The 23,271-nt window shown below is 33.2% G+C and overlaps 1 protein-coding gene across 3 annotated transcripts; it reads left to right on the top strand.

The window, feature by feature from the left end:
• Positions 1–17,704: 17,704 nt before the first annotated feature.
• On the top strand, positions 17,705–22,565 carry LOC120073141 (putative E3 ubiquitin-protein ligase RING1a). Of its 3 annotated transcripts, XM_039025786.2 has the most exons (10): positions 17,705–17,997; positions 18,157–18,199; positions 19,046–19,104; positions 20,252–20,333; positions 20,434–20,554; positions 20,649–20,690; positions 21,110–21,610; positions 21,797–21,904; positions 21,994–22,188; positions 22,305–22,565. In XM_039025786.2, the coding sequence occupies exons 1-10, from the start codon at positions 17,898–17,900 to the stop codon at positions 22,329–22,331; spliced, it is 1,278 nt and encodes a 425-aa protein (XP_038881714.1). In that variant the 5' UTR covers positions 17,705–17,897; the 3' UTR covers positions 22,332–22,565. The 3 variants fall into 3 exon arrangements, with proteins under 3 accessions (XP_038881714.1, XP_038881715.1, XP_038881716.1); XM_039025787.2 differs by lacking the exons at positions 17,705–17,997; positions 18,157–18,199 and adding an exon at positions 18,428–18,512; XM_039025788.2 differs by lacking the exons at positions 17,705–17,997; positions 18,157–18,199; positions 19,046–19,104 and adding an exon at positions 19,395–19,524.
• The last annotated feature ends 706 nt before the right edge of the window (positions 22,566–23,271 follow it).

The raw sequence follows: 23,271 nt of genomic DNA, 5'->3' as shown, positions 1-23,271 counted from the left end.
ACGCTATTGAAGAACACTGAATTACCTGATGAAGAACCGACCCGGAGACTAAACGATCGCTTAACAAGTCCAAATGATCGTTTACAAAATACTATACGATCGCCTACCCAATGCTAGACGATCGCCTACCAAATGCTACACGATCGCTGAGCTCGGCTACACAATGTTGAGTAACAAAATGTTATACGATCGCCTACCCAATGCTACACAATCGCCAACCAAATGCTACACGATCGCTTAGCTCTGCTACACAATCGCTAAGTAACAAAACACCATACGATCGCTTAAATTATCTACACGATCGTTGAGCTCCGCTACAAAATCGCTGAGTAACAAAATGTTATACAATCGCCTACCCAAGGCTAGACGATCACCTACCAAATGCTACACGATTACTGAGCTCGGCTACACGATCGCTTAGATCTACTACACAATGCTGAGTAACAAAATGCTATACGATCACCTACCCAATGTTATACAATCGCCTACCAAATGCTACACAATCGCTGAGTAACAAAATGCTAGACGATCGCCTACCAAATGCTAAACGATCGCTGAGCTTGACTACACGATCGCTTAGCTTTGCTACCCAACGTTGAGTAAAAAAATGCTATACAATCGCCTACCCAATGCTATACGATCACCTACCAAATGCTACACAATCGTTGAGCTCAGCTAAACGATCGCTTAGCTCTACTACACAATCGCTGAGTAACAAAATACTATACGATCGCTTAAATTATTTACACGATCGCTGAGCTCCGCTACACAATCATTAAGTAACAAAATGCTACATGATCGCCTACACAATGCTATACGATCGCCTACCAAATTCTACATGATCGCTGAGTTCGGCTACACGATCGCTGAGTAATAAAATACTATACAATCGCTTAAATTATCTACACGATCGCTGAGCTCGGGTACATGAATGCTGAGTAACAAAATGCAATACGATCGCCTATCCAATGTTATACGATCGCCTACCAAATGCTACACAATCGCTGAGCTCGGCTACACGATCACTTAACTTTGTTACACGATCACTGAGTAACAAAATGCTAGACGATCGCCTACCCAATGCTAGACGATCACCTACCAAATGCTACACGATCGCTGAGCTCAGCTAAACGATTGTTTAGCTCTGCTATACGATCACCAAGTAACAAAATACTATACAAAGTTATAACTATATCAATCACATTTATGAATCAGTCACATTTATACTATATGATTGCCCTCTTTTTCCTCCAACCAAACAGCCCCTAAAATAAATTGAAAGTTGCAACTATATCAATCACATTTATGAAGGATTCATATTGACTCAATCTAACTATCATTGATCTTGTAAAATAACAATGTAATTTCCAAAATCATAACAATCACTGTATATTGTCAAAATAATTTCCAAACTATTGTCAAACAGAAGTCTATTGTCAATAAACAAGTCCATCTATTGTCAATCAAAGTTGTGATATTTTAAGACCAAAGCTTGGAGCGTCGTCATTCCACCTTGGAGAATGCCTTGTAGCTTTGCTTGGAGACACCTTGGTAGACACATTTGGAGAGACCTTCTTTTTTTCTTTCTTTTGTTTCTTTGCATTCTCCAAAATTTTCTTGGTTGGTTTTGTTTGTCTTTTTGGTCTCTTGTTGTCCTCCATACTTTCGATGACAACCTTTGGTCGATATTTTTTTTTACTCTTTTTAAGAGTCTTTTCTGATGGAAATCGACACTCGAGATTTTCGTGAGCGGTGGAAGCAAGATTATTCCAAATTACAATCATGAATCAACAAATCATTTACAGTTAACTTGCAAACAAACAGTTATGTGATTACAATGCAAAATTACAGCATGAACAAATACCAAATTTACAGAGGGAAACTCTACACATATATGCAAAAGCGTCTCCACGCTCTGATGCGCACTTTGATCGAACAATAGCGACCACGAACATTCGATCTACACGACCGTAACACCGCACGAACACTTTGCGCTTGTCCTCAACGATCTTCTCAGTCACGAACTCCTCCGCAACATGAACGGCCTCCACAGCACCACGAACGGCCTGCAGAAAATCTCGACGGTGTCGAGTTGAGTCTGACACCACCAACAAGGCGACCTTGGTATTATCGGTGTGAGAATTCAGAAGGTGGGCTCTATTCGAACTTGGTATGAGGCAGACGAAAGGAGGAAACAATAATCGCGTACACGACTGGGCAAGTGGGAGATGGCTGAGACCTATAGTATATGTCAATGCCCAATCGTTTAGATAAAGCTATGTGATCGTCTAGCAAAAGCTATGCGATCGTTTAGCTCTATCGTTTAGCTCGGTCTGTTGCGTACAGACTCTACACGATCGTGTACCTTGGGCCAGCGATCGTCTAGCAAAGCTATGCAATTGTTTGGTAAACACTGCACGATCGTTTAGCTCGTACCTGCATGATCGTTTAGCTCGCCCAACCGTCGTTTAGTAAATCTGTATTTACTTGACGACTTTGTGAGTTTCTTTTCGTGGAGAGAAAACTCAAAAATCCTTTTCAAACTTTTGTAAAAAACTTCTTTTCAAAATAGGAAACCACTTTCCTTTAAACTCATGGTTACCATGATCCAATAACCACCCACTACTTTGGTTATTTAAAAGAAAAAGTATTAATTATCCAATAATTAATATTATTATAAATATAAATTATAACCAACTTATCATACTATATTTATAACCTATAGTTTTAATATTTCATCTCATGAAACATATAAACCATAATTCTTTTTCTATTCTATGGTACTTAATGTAAATCTCATTTACATCAATCCTCCACTAGATGTATCTTATACATCATACCGATTATATCATATATAATCAAAATACCTATTGTCAATTTGAACATTTCAAATCAACACCAAGAACTGATCCTCAACAGAATCCAAGCTACTAAGGGGACCTAATGGACCTGTAGATCCGAAGCTCTAATGATACGTGAATAACTGACTAAACTCTTCAGTCACGGGATCCACCATCTGTTAACTGCCAGGCACTCCAATAATGATCGACAACTGAACTCTCCTCACTACAGATATATTATATGTCCATCTTAACCAATCAGCAGTGCGATAACCCTTCACAGATCGCTCGTAAGTACAGCTGTGCCAATAACCATTATGCCTCTGTAGTTACATCTGTCTCCTTAAATACCATTGATCCCTCTAATAAACATAAATCATAGTCCCACTATGACTGAGTCTTCTCTTCCAAAGAGAAGTTGTGGTCACTATGTTCAAGCCCCGGAATCAGTCCTTAAGGGAGCAATCTCTCTACTTATCCCTGCTTCAGGAAAGAAGTGAATTTCATATTGTGGATTGAGTTCCCAGCTCCCAGATTAGACAAGTCCCCAAAAAGATAGGCATGTTGAGTTGGCAATCTGGCCATTCTCACCCATACTAATCAAAGGACTGCCCTCAAAGGCAGGAGTTCACAAAACACTCAGGATTGAGGTCATGTCACCTATGGTCGTTTAGGTGAGATGCAAGTCTCTAGTATCAACGACGTTATATACAGAGTCTAGTCATCTCGTGGTGCAGGTCTTATATAAACTCTTTATATAGGACACCCCCGCTCCACGTCTCCATACAAATGGTTAGGATCTACCATCTGTAGTAGTTTACAATACTTACAAACCTCTACAAAGAGGACCGTATCCATAGTGTCACCAGGATCAGGTATTCCACCTTAATCCTTATACTACAAACCAATTTAGGTTATCACTTAAGGCATGATCCACTTGTATATCGTATATACATGCTTAAGTTCACATAAGATAACCAAGGAGCTTTGTTTATTGGATATGAGTAAATGCTAGAATTAAATAATACTTATTTTATTCATTGAACAATGTGTATCTTTACAAAACAACGAGACTCCAGGAGAATTAGGACACCAATCCCAAGATTTTCAATCACCTGAAATCATGGAATCAAATATAACATGATATCAATGTACTATCAGTATCAGCCAAATAAATAAAGCTTCATATTATTTATAATATCACTGATAACAAACTATCAATGATAGTGTGTTATCACTGATAGTTGGTTATTAGTGATTTCAGATATCACTGATAGCATGCTAATGTTATAATTAAGATCATCAATCAATCAATATTTACATTCTTTTTCGTCATATCTTCTTTATCTTTTTCTTCTTGATCTTCCACTTCATCTTCAGGATCATCTTGCAATTGTTCTTGCTGGTCATTCTCTTGATCATCTTGAGTCTCCTTGTCCTTAGCAGTGCCAACTTCAGCCTGCATGCATATATCATTTTTGTTATTATACTTCTTTACAGAAAAAGAAAATCACAAGTTTTACCACTAGAACTTCCAAACTTGCATCTAAAAGCTCCAAACTAGATGATGCTGCTTTGTTCTTCTCAAGAGATTCTTGAGATTGCTTTTCACCATCTTCTTCTTTTTGTGGAAGTTTATCATTGATATATTCTTTTATGTGGCCCTATATATCAAGAATCTCGTGCTTTTCATTGATGTCTTTCTTAATATCTTCTTGTCCTCTTTTTAATTCTTCAATTGCCTCTTGTAATGATGCAATTCTTCTCCCGGTTGAAATTTTTTTCCCTTCTTTTTCTTTTTCAATATCCATCTCCTTGGTTTCCAGCTCCGCAAAATAGGCATAATAGTTGGATTGCAATTCTTATTTAGTTGGAACAATTGAAGCAACAGTAAACTAAAAGTTTAATAAAGATGTTAGTGATATAGCTAATTTATAAAAACAATCACTGATTTCAAGCTATCACTGATTGCTTCTATCTACAATAACATGCTATCGATGATAGAAGATATCACAATAGTTCCAAATGACTGATAGAAGCTATCACTGATAGTGGTATCTCTATGTCATAAAAGCTGAAACATCAGTTATAGTTTCTATCATTTGATAGCATGCTAATAATATATATAAATAAAGGAAATAACAGTGATAAAAGACTTATACCAGTGGCTTTGAAAATATTGTTGTTGATGTGTTGCCAATCATTAGGTTCTTGAGATTCCCATTGAGTAAGAGGTCCATCACTTTTTATTCTTCGTGCAAATCCAATAGTGGGGTTGGATAATCTTGGTATAATTTCAAAAGCCCAATATACCAAAGTTAGTGGAAATCCTTGGAGGAAAATGGAAGATGGCTTATTGATGATAGCCTTCTTAAAAACTCTATAGTTAGTTCAAAGGAAACCCTGCCCCATGGATAAGATCTAAACCTTTCTTCATCATCCAACATTTTTAAATGCTTCCAACTTACTTTGTTATTCCTTGTGTAGGAATTAGGAAGCTTTCTAGAAAATACAAGTGTGCAAATTTGACCTTTATATTAATGGGTATGTTGGCATCAGAACCTAACAAATTAAAAGTAGGTTGGAGCTCTCTTCTTATAATTTTTGTATTTGTCTTGAAAAAGAAGTTCCTAATTGTGTTGCCCATTGATTCCTGTTCACTATAGATACGATTTATAGGGTAATCATCACAATTTAAACCTGTTACTAAACAAAAATCCTTGATGCCAAATTCTGAAATATGTCCTTCTAAATTAAAGGCCAAGATATTTTGCTTGGTAGTTGTGCATTGCCTTCTAATATGGTGTGATATGAGTTGGTTGGGCACCCTTTTCATTTTCATATCTAAGAAGTGCCCAAAAGGACCTTCTCTAAATAATTGGATTGATGATTCATCTAATTTTCCTATGTTAGACAGGACTTCTAAACTTATGAAGAAACTGACTTTTAATGGGTTTGTCCATTCACTTTTTGGAATAATTAATACATTTTCTTGTATATATAACAATAACATAAATGTAAGAAAAAAGCAACCACAAATCTATATACATTTATAAAATATCATTAGATTGTGACCTTGATCTTCTTGTGTTTTTTTCCAGATGTTGATCCTTCCAATATTTTTTTATTTCCTTTCACCATTTATTCTAAAAACAAACATGTGGAACCATTACATTCATATCATTGATAGCAATAATAGTGATAGATACTTTTCCTATGAATAAACAATCATCAAATTACAGTATAGGGAACTAAATTAGCATCAATGATATCATCAGTGATAGTTTGTTGATAGATAACTCCATCAACAAACTATCAATGAACCGCCAACATATTCCCTGAAGCATCAGTGATAACTTCTATCATAAAAACAAACATGTAGAACCATTACATTCATATCATTGATAGCAATAATAGTGATAGATATTTTTCCTATGAATAAACAATCATCAAATCACAGTACAGGAAACTAAATTAGCATCAATGATAGCATCAGTGATAGTTTGTTAATAGATAACTCCATCAACAAACTATCAATGAACTGTTAACATATTCCCTAAAGCATCAGTGATAACTTCTATCATAAAAACAAACATGTAGAACCATTATATTTATATCATTGATAACAATAATAGTGATAGATATTTTTCCTATGAATAAACAATCATCAAATCACAGTACATGGAACTAAATTAGCATCAATGATAGCATCAGTGATAGTTTGTTGATAGATAAATCCATCAACAAACTATCAATGAACTATCAACATATTCCCTACAGCATCAGTGAAACATCAATGATAACTTCAGTTAAACAACAATAAACAACAATAATGAACTGTCAACATATTCCCTAAAGCATTAGTATAGCATCAGTGATAACTTCAGTTAAACAACAATAAATATCAGTTAAACAACAATAAATAACAATAATGAACTGTCAACATTTTCCCTAAAGCATCAGTGAAGCATCAGTGATAACTTCAGTTAAACAATAATAAACATCAGTTAAACAACAATAAACAACAGTACTGAAACATCAGTTAAACAACAATAAATAATCACTGAAACATCAGTGAAGCATCAGTGATAACTTCTATCATTAATAAATAACTAAATTAGCATAATATTCACTGAAACATCAGCAAATCACAACGAAACACAATACTAATCTTCACATATTAGCAATCAAACATAGTCAACATTAAACTATCAACATATTCCTCAAAAAACTAGCAAATCACAATCAACATTACAAATAATCTTCACATAATCAACATTTTGATGACTATTAGTCTATGATGACTACGCGTTGTGATGACTACGCTGTGATGACTACACCGTGATGAATACATTGTGACCAAAATGCATAATAAAACACTGAATGAAACACCTAAAAAAGTTGGAGAATGCATGTAGCCCTAATTTGAAATAACTATTTATCTTCTTATATAAACTAACAATGGAAGAAGAACGAAGCCCTACGTTTTCAAATTCTTGCTATCAGTGATGAAGAGATTAACAAAGGAAAAAGAAGAAACGAAGAAACGAACAACGTACCTTTTGAAGTTTGGAGCGAAATCGATGGGGTAGAATACGGTACTGTCGGAGTGGAAGAAGACGACACTGTCGAAATCGAAAGGTTGAAATCGGAAGGAGACGACACTGTCGGAGCTCGAAAGGGTTGGAAGTTTTTTTTCGCGTTTTCCGAAAGAAGATGAAGGGCCGAAATGAAGTGGTCAAACGGTTTTATATGGGCCCATGTCCATTTTAGTATTTTTCCTTTTTCTGAGCCTAAATCTTTAATATAAAAAATCTATATTTGCAAATACTTTTATCTTAGTAAACTCTAATATTTATTGTAAAATAAATATTCATGCAACTCCCCCTAATAATAATAATAATAATAATAATAATAATAAAGAAATACAATACGTAAATATACTTTTAACATTTATAGTGAAAATATTGAACTGGTCGTAAGGACTCAATTTAAGATTGAAAATACATGAATTAAAATTTGATATTTGAAAATGCATAGATAAAACTGAACAAATTTCATTCAAAGTACGTAACTTAAAATGATATTTCAACCATAAATAAATAAGTGACATGTATTAATTTCTTTAATATCAAGGTTTAAAGTTTCATCATCCCACTTTATAATTATGAGGAAAAAAGTAAAGTAAATGCATAATAGATATGACTAAGAAGCCTTCAATATATATATATATATATATATATATATATATATATATATTTTTAGTATACGAGAGAGAGAAAATAAACTAAGAAGAGCTATAATCGGTGGTTACTAAGGAACCTACCCATAGGAGATTATCGTCAAGTCAAATCGACGAGGAACGATGTCGTCGAGCATGAGAAGCAGGCTCGTGAGCCACAACATTACAGTGACACTTAACAAAGAAGAAACCCTCGATGATACCTCGACATTGTAAATCACACAGAAAATCTGCAGAAAATTGAATATCGTTTGAATATTGAATAGAGGTCATCAGAAATCTCATATAATCAGATAATCCATCTTGACCCATAAAGGATAATATACCAGCTCCAAAAGTCTTAGAAATGGCCTCAAGGAGAGCCAAAGCTTCAGCAAGCTCCACATTAATTTTTCATGACCATAAAAGTCTCACCATTAGAATCACGAATAGCAGCACTTAGACCCATCACATCGTTTTCAATAGCAGCATCAAAATTCACCTTAAAAGACTTGTCAGGCATGAATTTCATTTTTCATGGAATCTCTCTAGGTAGACTATATTTTATGACTCCTAATTTCTATCATCTCCAGAAATATGACACCCTATCATCAAATTCATTATAAGATAAAATTGATATAATTTAGTTATGTAACTAAAAAATGAACGTTAAATTATTTGGATTTAAGTGAAATCTCTTGGCCTTAACTACAAATCTCTGTGCTAAAAAGTCAGCAGAGACCATTCCAAACTTCTATGTACGAGACATTAATCAAGCCATCTTTCATTTTCGGCCACAATTTAAAACAATAAAAATATGACGTCCAATGGCATCTTATCTAAACAAACTACGTAAGAATCTCTTTATACGTTTCATATCAACGAATTAAGTTATATTATGAATATTATAATAATAAATAGATGCCCATTACTTATTATCCTAAAATCATATGTCATCATTCATGTTGTCCATGTGGCTTGTAATTATTCATGTTTGGTATCTATGTAAGTACACGTTTGGTGTCTATGTAAGTACACGTCCTACTTGTTATTTTGCCTATTTGGTGGATCTTAAAATCACACACGTCCCACTAATTTTCATATTATCCAATTTTATAGTTTTAATTATTTTATGTTTTTAGTTATTATATTTTATATATTTAATATTATTATATTATATTATATTTTCTTTATATCCTTGTTTCCGTTGTGCTCCTTAATTTCACAACACATTATGCTCCTATCATTTTTCCCGCTAAAGTAGATCCTAAAGATATGTCGGCTTTTCCTTCTTCATTGTAATTAATAAATTTAATGTTATTTTGTATATTCAATATCTATTAAATTTTTAACATAAGTATAATATTTTATAATAGTGTTACCATGACAATTCTCACAAAATTAGAATTTGCCACATTTGATATTAATGACAGTAATTATTTGTCTTGGGTACTTGATGCCGAAATCCACCTGGATACTATGAATCTAGTTAGGACAAAGTAAAAGCTATGATTTTCCTTCGTCATCATCTCCACGAGGGATTGAAAATGGAGTATCTTACAATAAAAGATCCCTTTATCTTGTGAAAAAATTTAAAAGAGAAATATGGTCATAAAAAAACACTTATCCTTCCTAAAACTCGTTTGGATGCACTTGAGGTTTCAAGATTTCAAATCAGTAAGTGATTGCAACTCCACATTATTTAAAATCAATTCAAAATTATTATTATGTAGAGAGAAATTTTTTTATGTCGATATGTTAAAGAAGACATTTTCTACATTTTATGTCTCAAATATACTTATGCAGCAGCAATATCGAGAGAAAGGTTTTAAACAACATTCTGAATTAATTTCATGTCTTCTCGTGGTCGAAAAAAATAACGAATTATTGATAAAAAATCATGAATCTCGACCAACTGGAATGACATCATTCCCTGAAGTGAAGTGAATTTTAATAATAATCGTGGTCGAGGTCGTGGTCGAGGTCGAGATCGTGACCGTGGCAGAGGAATAAATAATTATTATTTTTGTGGTAGTCGTTTTAATCATTCAAAATTCAAAAGAACCACACAAAATGATGATCATAAAGGAAAGCTTCACAAGATAAGAGTTCAAAAGTGTTGAAAATAAATGCTTCTGATGAGGAATGACTGGGCATTAGTCACGTACCTGTCGTACGTCAAAACACTTAGTTGACCTCTATCAAGCCTCCCTGAAGGAAAAAGAAAAAAATGTGGAAGCAAATTTTATATATCAGGATAATGACATATTTGACCCATCCAATATGACAAATTTGGATGTGGCGGACTTCTTTGAATCTCTTGAAGAGAAGATTGGTGCAATTGATGGAACATCAAATGTTTCTTTTGATTTTGAGAATATCTAGACTTAATGCTATTGTTTTCCTTTATCTATTTTCAGTTTTTTTTTAGTAACTTTTGTATATTTTAAATGTTGTTTTTCTTATTGTAATTATTTTCTTTTAATGAAGAAACATAGATCATTTTCATATTTTGGGTGATTAAAAAATGAGCAAAGAACATCTATGTCTGACAAACAGTGTAACTATACACAATACTTACAAATAAAAAAATACTTTTCCAAATTGACAATGCTGAAAGCAAAAGTAAATACAATATCAGATTCTGCAAATTTGATCAAAGGTTTTGAAAAAGCCAATATTATTTTGCCTAGAGGAATAAAATATACAATAGACACTGCATTATTCTCTAGTCAATCAAAGAGAAATCTTCTAAGTTTTAAAGATATATATTGCAATGATTATCATATTGAGACTAATAGTAAGAATAATGTGGAATATCTATATATCATATCCACTGTCTCAAATGAAAAACATATATTGGAAGAGTTTCCTGCTTTATCTTCTATGCTCATATACGAGTAATTGGAACATATGCAACAATGAACCTGAAATTCATGAATCCAGACATATTTACAATCAATCATGCCAGGATCTATAATGATAAGGAGAATTATTGAGAATTCAAATGGACACCCATTGAAGAACCAAAAGATTCTTCAAACTAATGAATTATCATGTGATGCTTGCTCTTAAGAAAAATCGATAATTAGACCATCACCAGCTAAAGTGAGGACTGAATCACTTGCATTTTTAGAACGAATTCATGGTGATATATGTGGACTCATTAACCCACCAAGTGGACCATTTAGATATTTTATGGTATTAATAGATGCATCTAGCAGATGGTCACACGTGTGCTTATTATGCAGTCAAAATTTTGCATTTGCAAGATTACTTACTCAAATAATTAAGTTAAGAGCACAATTTCCTGATTATACAATTAAGACCATTTGTCTTGATAATGTTGGTGAATTTACATCCCAAGTTTTTGATAATTATTGTATGTCAATTGGGATAAGTGTTGAACATCCTGTAGCTCATGTTCAGACACAAAATGATTTAGCAGAATCTAAATCCTTTGAAATTAATTGCACGACCATTACTTATGAGAGTCATGCTTCCTTCATCTGTATGGAGACATGCTATTTTGCATGCAACATCACTTGTACGCATTAGGCTAGTAGCTTATAAGTACACGCCATTAAAATTAGCTCATGGTCATGAGCCAAATATTCCCCATCTGAAAATTTTTGGATGTGCAGTATATGTTCCAATCGATCCACCACAATGTACTAAGGTGGGTCATCAAAGGAGGTTAGGAATATATGTTGGATATGATTCCCCATCAATTATTAAATATCTTGAGCCCCTGACGGGTGATGTATTTGCTACACGATTTGCTAATTGTCATTTTAATGAAAAAAAAAAATCAACATTAGGGGGAGGAATTAAGAAGTTGGAAAAAGAAATTACATGGAATGCATCGTTAGTGTCTCATTTAGATCCCGTACAGATATATGCATTTATAAATGCAGAGAAAGTAACTAATTCACATATACCAGCTGCAAATGTTCCATAAAAAATTGGTATCCCAACCCAAAAAAGTTGTCACTAATGAGTCTGGAACACAACATAAGCGTAGTAGACCAGTGGGTTCCAAAGATAAAAGTCCTCGAAAATGAAAAATAATTAATAGTGAAAAAGACTTGGTTGATCATGTAAATACCCATAAAGAAATCCTCGACATGACTAGTGAGGAAGGTGAAATACCTATAGATAATAATGAGATTTCAATAAACTATGTTATGATAGGAAAAAGATGAAATCGAATTAATGTAATTATTGGCAACATTTTTGCGTATAATGTTGCTCTTGATATTACATCTAAAAATGAGGATCCTGAACCAAAATCTATTGAAGAATGCCGACATAGAAAATATTGGTTTCGGTGAAAAGAAGCAATCGAGACGGAACTAAATTCACTTTCAAAACGTCATGTTTTTGGACAAGTAGTCCAAACACCAGAAGGTGTTAAACTTGTGGGATACAAATGGGTATTTGTGGAAAAAAAAAATGAAAATAATGAGGTCACCAGATATAAAGCAAAACTAGTTGCACAATTTTTCACAAATACCTAGTATTGATTTTGATGAGACATATTCTCCGGTGGTGGATGCAATTATATTAAGATATTTAATTAGTTTTATTGTGTATAAAAGTTTGGATATGCATCTTATGGATGTAGTCGCAGTATATTTATATGGATCTCTTGATGATGATATTTATATGAGAATCTCATAATGATTTAAGGTACTTGAAACACATACATCAAATTTCTGGAAATGGTATTCAATAAAATTATAGAGATCACTATATGGATTAAAACAATGTGGATAGATATGGTACAATTGCCTGAGTGAATATTTATTGAAAGAAGAATGTCAAAATAATCCAATATATTCGTGTGTTTTTATGGAGAAATCACAATCAGGATTTGCTATTATAACGGTATATGTTGATGACTTAAATATAATTGGAACTCCTAAAGAGTTTTCAAAGGCAATAGAATATCATAAGAAATAATTTGAGATGAAAGATCTCAAAAAAACAAAATTTTACCTTGGTTTAAAAATTGAGCATTAGCAAATGAAATATTCATTCATCAATCAACTGGAAAAATTTTGAAAAGATTTTATAGGGAGAAAGCACATCCATTAAATATTCCAATGGAAGTATGTTCTTTGGATATACAGAAAGATATATTTCGACCTCGAGAAGATAGTGAAGAACTTCTTGGTCCTGAAGTACCATGTCTTAGTGCCATTTGTGCACTTATGTATCTTGTTAATAATATAAGACCAGATATTGCATTTTCAGTAAATTTATTAGCTAGATAGAGTTCTTCTCCTACAAAAAGACATTAGAACAGAATTAAGCATACACTCCATTATCTTCGAGGAATAATCGATGTGGGTTTGTTTTATTCAAATAAATCAAATTTTGATCTAGTTGGTTATGTAGATTCTGGATATTTATTTGATCTACACAAAGCTAGATCTCAAACAGGTTATCTGTTCACATGTGGAGGAACTGCTATATCATGGCGATCGGTGAAATAGACTATACCGGTCACTTCCTCAAATCATGCTGAAATTCTTGCAATTCACAAGGCTAGTCGAGAATGTCTTCCAACAATATTATATGAAGACAACACAGTTTGCGTAGCTCAAATCAAATGAGGATATATTAAAAGAGATAGAACAAAGTATATTTCACCGAAACTTTCCTACACTCATGATCTCGAAGAAAATGACGACATCACTGTACAACAAATTTGTTCGAATGATAGCTTGACAAACTTATTTACAAAGGCATTACCAACTGCAACTTTTGAAAAATTGGTGCACAACATTGGAATGCGGCGACTCAGAGATCTTACGTGATGATGTTTTCGTGAAGGGGAGTAAATATATTGTATTCTTTTAGGAGTATATATTATATGAAATATGTACTCTTTTTCCTTCACTAGGGTTTTTTCCCATTGGGTTTTTCCTAGTAAGGTTTTAACGAGGCATATTATATATATATATATATATATATATGGGCATCGAGGGAGTATTATGAATACTATAATAATAAATAGATGCTCGTTGCTTAGTGTCCCAAAGCCATGTATCATCCTTCATATTGTCCATATGCCTGTAATTATTCATATTTGGTGTCCATGTAAGTCCACATCCTATTTATCATTTTTTCTATAAATAGTGGCACTGGGTGGATCTTAAAATCACACATACATTGGTGAGAATTCCACTTAAAAAATACACTAATTTTCTATTATCCAATTTTATAATTTTAGTTATTTTACCTTATATATTTAATATTATTATATAAATATATTATTATATTACATTTTATCTATATCCATGTTCTCGTTATGCTCTTCAATTTCATAAGAAGTTATTATATATTTATTTTTATTTTTTTTTTGTTGTTGTTGTTTTTGTCTTAGACGGAACTTATAAAACAATTAAATAATTTTACACAAAAGAATAAGATCATACATTAACTAAACTCACAGCTTAACTTGAATAAAATCCCTTTTTAGTAGCATTCCTCGTTTCATTAATGAAGAATAAATCAAACGTCGACCTACATTTCCTTTTTCATATTGAATAAAATAATAAAACTCCCTACCCTGCCATTCATATGAAATCATTTATCAAAAGGAAAGAATATAATATATATATATATATAAAAAGGAACTTTCACACCAATCCAAATATAACTTAGTGGATAAAATAATGATTACTATTTCAAAAATCAAGGGTCCGATTTGAGTTAATTACATCTTCTAGATGATTAGAATTCAATTTACTCACAAATCAGTTTTGTAGATCAGTTACTTTGTTTTTATTGAGTTCTATTGTTACAAATTCTATCCTTTCTTCCTCCATTTACATACTGACAGGATTACAATATGTAATATATGCATTTAGTAAACTAGCTATAAAACACGTGTGGGTGTAATGCACGTGATTAAAGATATTTAGAACATGAATTTTGTAGGTAAAATTTCAATAACAAATTAATATAAATTTTATTAAGTTTAAATAATAAATTTCTGACACAAAAATTAAAAATAATAAAATAGTCGATAGTCAAATCTCTCTCTATATATTGTATTTTATATTAATTTACAATAAATATAAAAATGAGTTGCACGTGTTTGAGGATCTTTGGAACACATGAAACATAAATTGATGGTGACATAAATTTTGAATCAATATACTTTTTATGGGAATAGTATAAGCTGTAAAGTTTTTACATGAAATTAAAATGTGATGGAGTAATAATATAAATCATCAACTAACTCAATAATAATATCTTTGATGAATATTGGTTCTTCTGGCATGTTTGTGTAATTCAAGGTTAGAGATATATATGATATTCATACTTTTGTTTTTGATCTTTTGAATCTATCAAATTTGATCTTGTTGCTGATTGTGATAGTTTCATGGATAGTTCTCTTAACACAATGAATAAACATGTTAAATTCAAACACATGAAAAATGGGTAAAAATTTTGATTCATACAATTAAATAAGATAGTCAAGATTTTGATAGAGTTGAAACTATGGAAATCTAATCAAAGATCTAATTGGAAACTAATAAAATAATAATAATATAAAATTTTAAGTACTAACAAAAACTACATATTCAATATTTAAATTTTAAAATAATACAAATATGTAAATCTTTGTTATGGTTGAAAAGAAATACACTTTATGTAGTTTCCTACAAATTGAAAATTAAAAAGTGTTGTTGCTCTTTGATTGAATTCATCTTCTATATTTCTAAATCCAAAATAATTGTCATTGTTAATAGTACTCCCTCCTAAATATCATTTATTTTCACATTTGTCCTTCTCCCCTTTTCCACATTCAAAACCACTCCCATTTTTTATCTACCGATTCAATTTGTTTTATTTTTGTTTCTTGCAATTTATCTCACTCGTCTACTTAAAAAATAAATTAAAAAAATAAAGAGAATAAACCTAAATTTCCTACGAAATCAGAATTTAAATTTGAGAATAACCTAATTATTTGTTAGTGTTGGAAATTCATTTGATAATCAATATTGTATCCAAATAACTTCAAGATACTACACATATCTGAATTTTCCCTCAAACATATCGGCTAATGGATAATAATAAATCAAAATTTAAATATAAAGATAACAATCATACTTTTTCATCGAAGAAAATAAGTTTATGGATTATCTAGGTTTCACTTTAGCATGGTCAAATATTTTTTTTACGAATAACGAAAACTTTAATTATCATTCTACAATATTTTCTAGCATGAATTTCTTAAAATGGAGATGAGGCCAAAGATAACCAGAAAGCTTGTATTTGTTCTTTAAAAAATACTTAGTTATTATGTGAAGGGTTGTGTACTATTTGTATACTATTTGTAAAGGATAGGTCTATTTGAATTTTAATTTTTATGCTAGGAATACTTTAAGAAGATTCCATGGTAGATGAAAATGTGAGATTATTATTTTTTTTTTTAAAAAAATAGTTATTATATGAATTTAAAATTACATTATTTATTCACAACATTAAGTGATATAAATTTTTTTTCAGTTATTGTATTTGTCTGAAAAGAATAAAATTGAGTGATATAAAAGGGTGTGAATATAATTTATACTTAAATTACTCTTTCTCCCTCTCCCCTCTCCCCTCTTTATATTATTTTCCTCTCTCCTCCATTTACATTATGTCTCTTGATAAGAGGCTATTTTGTTGAAAACAAAAATCTAAAAAAAGAAAAAGAAAAAAGACACACATAATTAATGGAAGGGGTATGATGGACATTTAACAAAAAAATGAATGGCAAAATGGGGAGAAAAAGATTCTTCTCATATAGCCCATGTTAAACAATAGAGATAATATTACGAAAACTCTTAAAATCTAGGCCTATGCGATAAGTGACGGCGTCTAAAATCTGTCACAAGTTGTTGAACTCAAGTAATAAGAATTATCATTAAATGATACAGTATTAAATTTATTTTCAAAATTTTTAGGTCAATTAGTGATTTAGTGTGTATAGAGAATGTGGTTCAGGAGCTCTACAATTAAATCTTGCAATGTTATTTTCTGCACAATTTAACAACAATTTAACAACGAATTAGGTGAGAAGAAAAAAATTTATTTAGACAGCTCAAACAGTACCCAATAAAGATGTGTTAAGTGAAAAAAATTAATTATCTTTTTAATTTTATTTTTACCATATTAAAAGAAAGCATTGGATTAGGTGTAGCTAAGGTAATGATTGGAAATGATTGTGTGAGTTTATATGGTGTGTTAATTTCTTTCTGCTGCTTGAAGGATATGAAAGTTTGTTTCATGTATTTTGGAGAGCTGTAGATAACTGACCCATTGACTTTTTAAATGTGACCTCTTGATTGTATCGTATGTGTCTGAAAAGAAGCATTTTTTAAGGATTAAGCCGCAGACGTTCTTCAATAATTTAGATCGTAATTCACAGACCAAGTTTGCAAACTTATGATATGGTAAAAGCCAAGAGAATGTAGAAGCAAACAAATAAGGATTAAAAAAGAAGAGTTTATAATTTTATTTTATTAAATAAAAAAAAAAAAAAGGGAAGAAATGACTGGATGCAGATTTACTAAAATACCCTAGCGTGTTTGTACAGTATGAAAATTGGTATATATGTAAATGCATTTGATGAAAGGCCGTTCCAAAATTCTTTGGTGTGCTCAATCTGATGCCGTGGAAATTTCGTAAAACCACGAACACGAGCCTCCCTCCCTCTCGTCTCCGATATTTTGCTCCACCGTCCCCTTCATCATCTCTACGAACCTCAATTTTTCTCAACTTTCAACTTCTTTTCGTTGTTTCTTCAACTTATTTTGCTTCAGACCGAAGCAATGCCGGCTCGGAAGCGCGCTTACGACACTGTGGATGTTGATCTTTTGCCGCGACTCCATAATACCTTCAATGAATGCTCTGAAGATGGACAATCTGAGGGTACGCTTCTTGTTTCTCTTCAGCACCCTAAATTTTTCACGATGCAACCCACTCTTTGATGTTCCTGCATTTCATATATCTTATTATTTGTTTGTTTAATTCTTTTCTTTCTGCGTGTACTGAGTTCGTGCTGTTCTATGTTGCTTCTTCTTTCGCCAGAATCCGATCGAAGCCCTTCCTCCAGTCAAGGAGATAAGGACGAGTATGTTCTGTTTATCAGCTCTGTTTTTGGCTTACTTCTTTTTGTTCGTCATCTTTTTCGTGCCGTTCCTTTTTACTCTATTTACTCTTTTGATTTATTTCTTCTGCTTGGTTATGGAGTTATTTGGTGCCTAACTGCTTGGGATTGATTTGGGATCTGCATGCTATGCTTCGTGGTATTGTTCATTGAGGTCTTGCTGCGACCGTATTCGAAGACCAGCTGCGTAAGCTTCACGTGCGGAGGCATTCGTTGATTTTTGTCCTGCGCCGGAGTTTTCTTTACTTTCAAGTTTTCAGTTCCTTTTCCGATTAAGGTTAGTGGAATTGGGTGCTGGATCTTGTGGGTGAAGTGGGTTCTCGAGGTCGTATATGCGATCAATCAGTTTTTACCTATGCTACAAGCTGCTGGGTGGGTAATGACGTTGGAGCTCACATGGTTTTAGCTTCTCTACGATGTTAAAGCTCACATGATCCGAGATCAAGCTTTCACTCAACGTGGAATTAAGCTTACCATAACTGAAGCGCTCACGGAAAAATCTTGCTGGTTCCCGCCATTGATTGTTGGATCCAATTTTACGCAAATTCCAAGAAGTTAACGACTGGAAACCCGACATTTCATTAAGAACGAGTTTACCCAAAATTTTTACAACTTGAGCGCTACTCTTACGCTAGGGCGATGAACGAACTATTTGGGTTGCGTTATAGAATATACGCGTCTGAACAGAAAGTTGTTTATCCGTTCTTTAGTTGCATGGTGAACAGTAGAATTCCCTCAAGGATTAACACGATCTTAGGTGTCTTGCGATTATTTCGAATCCTAATTCTTCTGTCTGGTTTTCTTTTCCAGATTTATCGCCGTGAAATTGTCAGACATTCGGAAAGAAGTCCAATGTCCTATCTGCTTAGGTATGTTTTAATAATCCCTTCTTGTTGAACGTAGTTATCTCACATATGATAAGATTTCTATTGATTTAAACATTTGGTTTTAATTTTTATACAATTCATCTTCTGCAAGTACATAAACACGCTCACTACGTGAAACAATTTTGCTGTTTAATATTGGTGTCAACGTTTCATCTGGGTCTTTACTGACTTTAACAAGATTGTTGTCACATCCTGAGAATCAATCATCATATATAATTAACTTATTTTTGTTGGTTTATATACTTACCTATCTATAAGGTTATTTCAAATGATTTAACTGTCCGTGATGAAATGTGGAGGAGGAGACGATTAATTTTAAATGACGTGTTGAATCAAGTGCCACCGGACCCACCTGATCTAAGAATCTATTCTGATGCAGCAAAATTGATTTTTGTATATAAGGTGTGTCGGAGAACATAAATTTTTTTATTCTTTATAATCTCCATTCTCCGGATCTGGGAGTGATGGCAAGAACTAAAATTTGAGGTTGGCTTTGTATATGGACTATTGATTTAGAAATGGATCCCGATATGGTTTTTTTATCAGATTATGTACGCATTCCACAGTTTTAAGATGACAAACTTTTCCACCTCAACTTCTACTTTGTTATGGAGTTTTGCATTTTGTGATTACACCATTCCGTCAAGGTCACTAATTGGACTGTAGAGTGAGTGAATTCTTGAGCATATGAGGCTATGGAATTTGGTTTTCATTCCTTTTGGTGTTCTGTGTTCCTTTTCGATCCTTACCGTTTCAGGCTACATATAAGTACATTTAGGGCCAGTGGTTTGTGATGGTGTTAATGTTTACACGTAACAATTAGTACATTTATGCTCATATTGTCAAGACTCTTGATCTTTACTTTCAGTTCATGCACTTACAGCTAACACCAAAAAATTTTCCTTTTCATAACTAAATTCCAAATCAAAACATTCCTGAAATGTGACATTTTTTAGTGGTTGTATCCAAATACTATGAGCCATGACATTCTAAGTCTTAGCATGTTTGGGAAATATATTTAGGTGGGTTAGGTGAGGTAACCTCAGAGCTCACTTTGGAGGGTTATCTCCATGTTTATGCATGTATTCTTAAGGAGGTCGATAAAATTTTTTCAATTCCTAACGTGCAGGAATCATAAAAAAAACCAGAACAGTGATGGAATGTCTGCACCGCTTCTGCAGGGAATGCATAGACAAATCAATGCGCCTAGGGTATGCTCTTATGTAATTTTTATTTTGAAGAAAATAAATAAGTATCGTTGCACGATTTTCCTTCTGGCTTACACTAAACTTGTACTGAAATTTGCTGCAGTAATAAGGAGTGCCCCGCTTGCCGCACTCATTGTGCCAGTCGACGCTCTCTGAGAGATGATCCAAATTATGATACCTTGATTGCCGTGTTATATCCAGATATTGACAAATATGAGGAAGAGGTGGGAATGTTATGTTTTAACTTGCAAGCTTGGTGTTTGATGATTGATATTGTCATTTCTGTATACTCCTTGTTAATTTTTCTTTTTTGGTTAGGAACTGGCTTTCCAAGAAGAAGAGAAAGGTCGTAATAAGCAGGTGAGAAGGCTAAGTTCTGTGGATTTTTTTCGTTATGGACATGAATTTGTTTGTTTCCAGAGTTAATAAGCTCACTTTGCATTGTTAAATGTACAAGAAATCACAGAGTTTGTCATGCTGAAATTGATTAAGAGAGAGAGGAATTATTAAGTCATTATTTGATAAATATGTAATGCAAAATTGTGGAACATTGGGACATGAAATAGAGCATGTTTTTCTTCGCTGTTGTGCTTTTCTATTCCATTTAACTTGGAAAGATCTCGTGCTGAAAATCAAAATGGTTATTATAGAATTTACTTGTACCAGGTATCTAAGATTACACTCTATTATAGATTGTAGTTGTATCAGGTATCTATGATCACACTTGATCCTTTATCTTCACGTTTGGTTTAAAATGTTATTTTTGGGTTATTTTTCAGATCCAAACTTCCATCGCTCAGACACTTCAACGACAAACTGAAGCGTTGGGTAGGAAACGTTCTAAACCTTCGAGGAGATTAAGTTCTAGAGGATCCAAAAGCTTCCAAAATCATATTGAGAGTATATGCTTTGATGAAAACGAGGACGAAAATGATTATGATGTCAGCAAAAATTCATCTTCTGCGGATGAGCGAATGGACATTAGACCTAAAAGATCCAGGAGAGGTGGTCCTGTTAGATTTTCCCAGTCTTCTTCAGCTACTGGAGCAGATGGAACAGATGGTGGTATCGAAAATGATTATGAAGTGTACAAAGAAAAAGTTGGTGCATCTATAGGGCTTGTTGGTAGCTCGGAAAAACTTTCTTGGGGAAAAGGTGGAATAAGAAGTCACACTAGATATGGGGGTGTAAATGGGGGGGCTGGTAAAAATCCCAGGAATAACCGCATCATGAAGCTGTCGGATTATGTTCGAAACTCAGAAAATGTCAGTGAGAAGGAGGTAAAAACAACAATTTGAGGTGTTACTGAACTTCCTTGTGAATAAATTATGGACATGTTAACGTATAAATGGCTCTCCTATTGAATCACATGCATGCTGTTATGCCTCTTTTAGCTGCTTAAAAGCTCAACGATCTTTTATGTTTCTATCCATCAATGACTTTTGCCTTCTCTTCCTGACTTTTAGTTGGACATCCACCTTGTGCTCATTTCCATCGATGAAACTAGAGTACCCGCATTGCAAAGACCATATATTCGCTGCAGGCCTTCAGTGACGATTGGACACCTAAGTCAAGTAATCTGTCACTAAATGGAGCTGCACTTCATCCGTTTATATTCTTAATTCATTTTTTAGTTGATCCTTGAGCTTCCTTTCTTCTGCAGTACGTTGCTCTCAAAACCGGGCTTTCCGTTGATGTTGTTGAAATGTGCGTGGCAAAAGAGCTGCAAATGAAACTCAATCCTTCAGACTCCGGAACTCTAAAGAACCCATGTAAAGAAATTATACAGATACTAAACGAGCAAGAAACGCTATCGACGGCCAAAGTCAAAGCACACAGGCTAGCTTGTGGTTATCTGGTATGCCTTGAATCTACAGCACACAAATGCTTTGAAAAAAAATGCACCCACTACATCAATAACCATTTGTATAAAGCCTTCTGTGCAACATTTTAAGCTTGTTCCCTTGATTCCAGCTCTTGGCATATAAGAAAAAGGGCTAGAGTTCTGCTGAAGAGGAATTTGTTTGGCTAAGAAGATAAAAGCATCAAGTCTCTATGTGCAGACATGCTAAGCGTACTAGCAATTCATCCTTGAAATTAAGATTTAGGTAAAATTTCCATGTATATATATCAACTCAAGATATCAAGGGCTTTAAGAAGCTCCAACTACATGTCTTCTTTCCCCATCTGAATGTGTTATAATGTTATCTAACCACCTGCATTAGTTTCTTGCTACTGGTTTCCCCCTTTTGCCATGTATATGTGCCATTTTCATCAACCATGCAGGATTTAACTGATGCAAAACTGATAAAAGCTTAGGTGGATATATATACCATGGAATATGGATGTTCATGACTTGAGAATGTAGAGCAATTTTCATAACGTTGCGTCTGATTCTATAATCCATCTCAACTTCATTCTCTTCATCTTCATGATAGTTTATTATTGAATAGGTGACTTTTTCTTTTAGTAATGTGTGGACAAAATGCTATAGTTACTCTAAGTAATGAATTGGAAACTTAATGGGATCTACTTTAACTTTTTCCGAAAGATGGTGCAAAATTTTAGTCAAATCTGGTTGTGTGATTGATTCCTTCTTTGGAAACTAATTGAAATTGATCTTTCAACTGCCAAATAAAATTGGCCTAATAATTACAATTAAATCCACTATGTAAATTGAATAAAAACAACACTGCAATAATTTTAACCTCCAACCGAGCTGATTGATTCTGACTCTATCCTTATCCATAAACCGCTTGTATTGTTATACCATTTGGAATTTCCCACACTTTCCACATTTGTGGGACCTAGCTGGAAATACACTGGGCCCCACTCTAGATCTTTTTTAGCGTCGTGGGTCCACTCCATTACCAACATTTCATTACACAATTACGTAATAAAGACGGGTTTATCACAATTTAATGGGTATCATCAACATCAT

Source organism: Benincasa hispida, chromosome 3 (genome assembly GCF_027475165.1).
Source record: "Benincasa hispida cultivar pf3 chromosome 3, pf3_genome.v1.1, whole genome shotgun sequence".
In the NCBI taxonomy this organism is placed as follows: domain Eukaryota; kingdom Viridiplantae; phylum Streptophyta; class Magnoliopsida; order Cucurbitales; family Cucurbitaceae; genus Benincasa; species Benincasa hispida.
Note: the sequence above shows the minus strand (reverse complement) of the source record. Positions and strands in the feature narration are given on the sequence as shown.

What these genes read in the sequence shown, in the direction of transcription:
- LOC120073141 (XM_039025786.2), top strand. Translation starts at nt 17,898, where the DNA reads ATGCCGGCTCGGAAGCGCGCTTACGACACTGTGGATGTTGATCTTTTG. An exon ending in CGATTGGACACCTAAGTCAA is followed by an intron (nt 21,905 to 21,993) that starts GTAATCTGTCAC and finishes TTTCTTCTGCAG; the next exon opens with TACGTTGCTCTCAAAACCGG. An exon ending in GGCTAGCTTGTGGTTATCTG is followed by an intron (nt 22,189 to 22,304) that starts GTATGCCTTGAA and finishes CCTTGATTCCAG; the next exon opens with CTCTTGGCATATAAGAAAAA.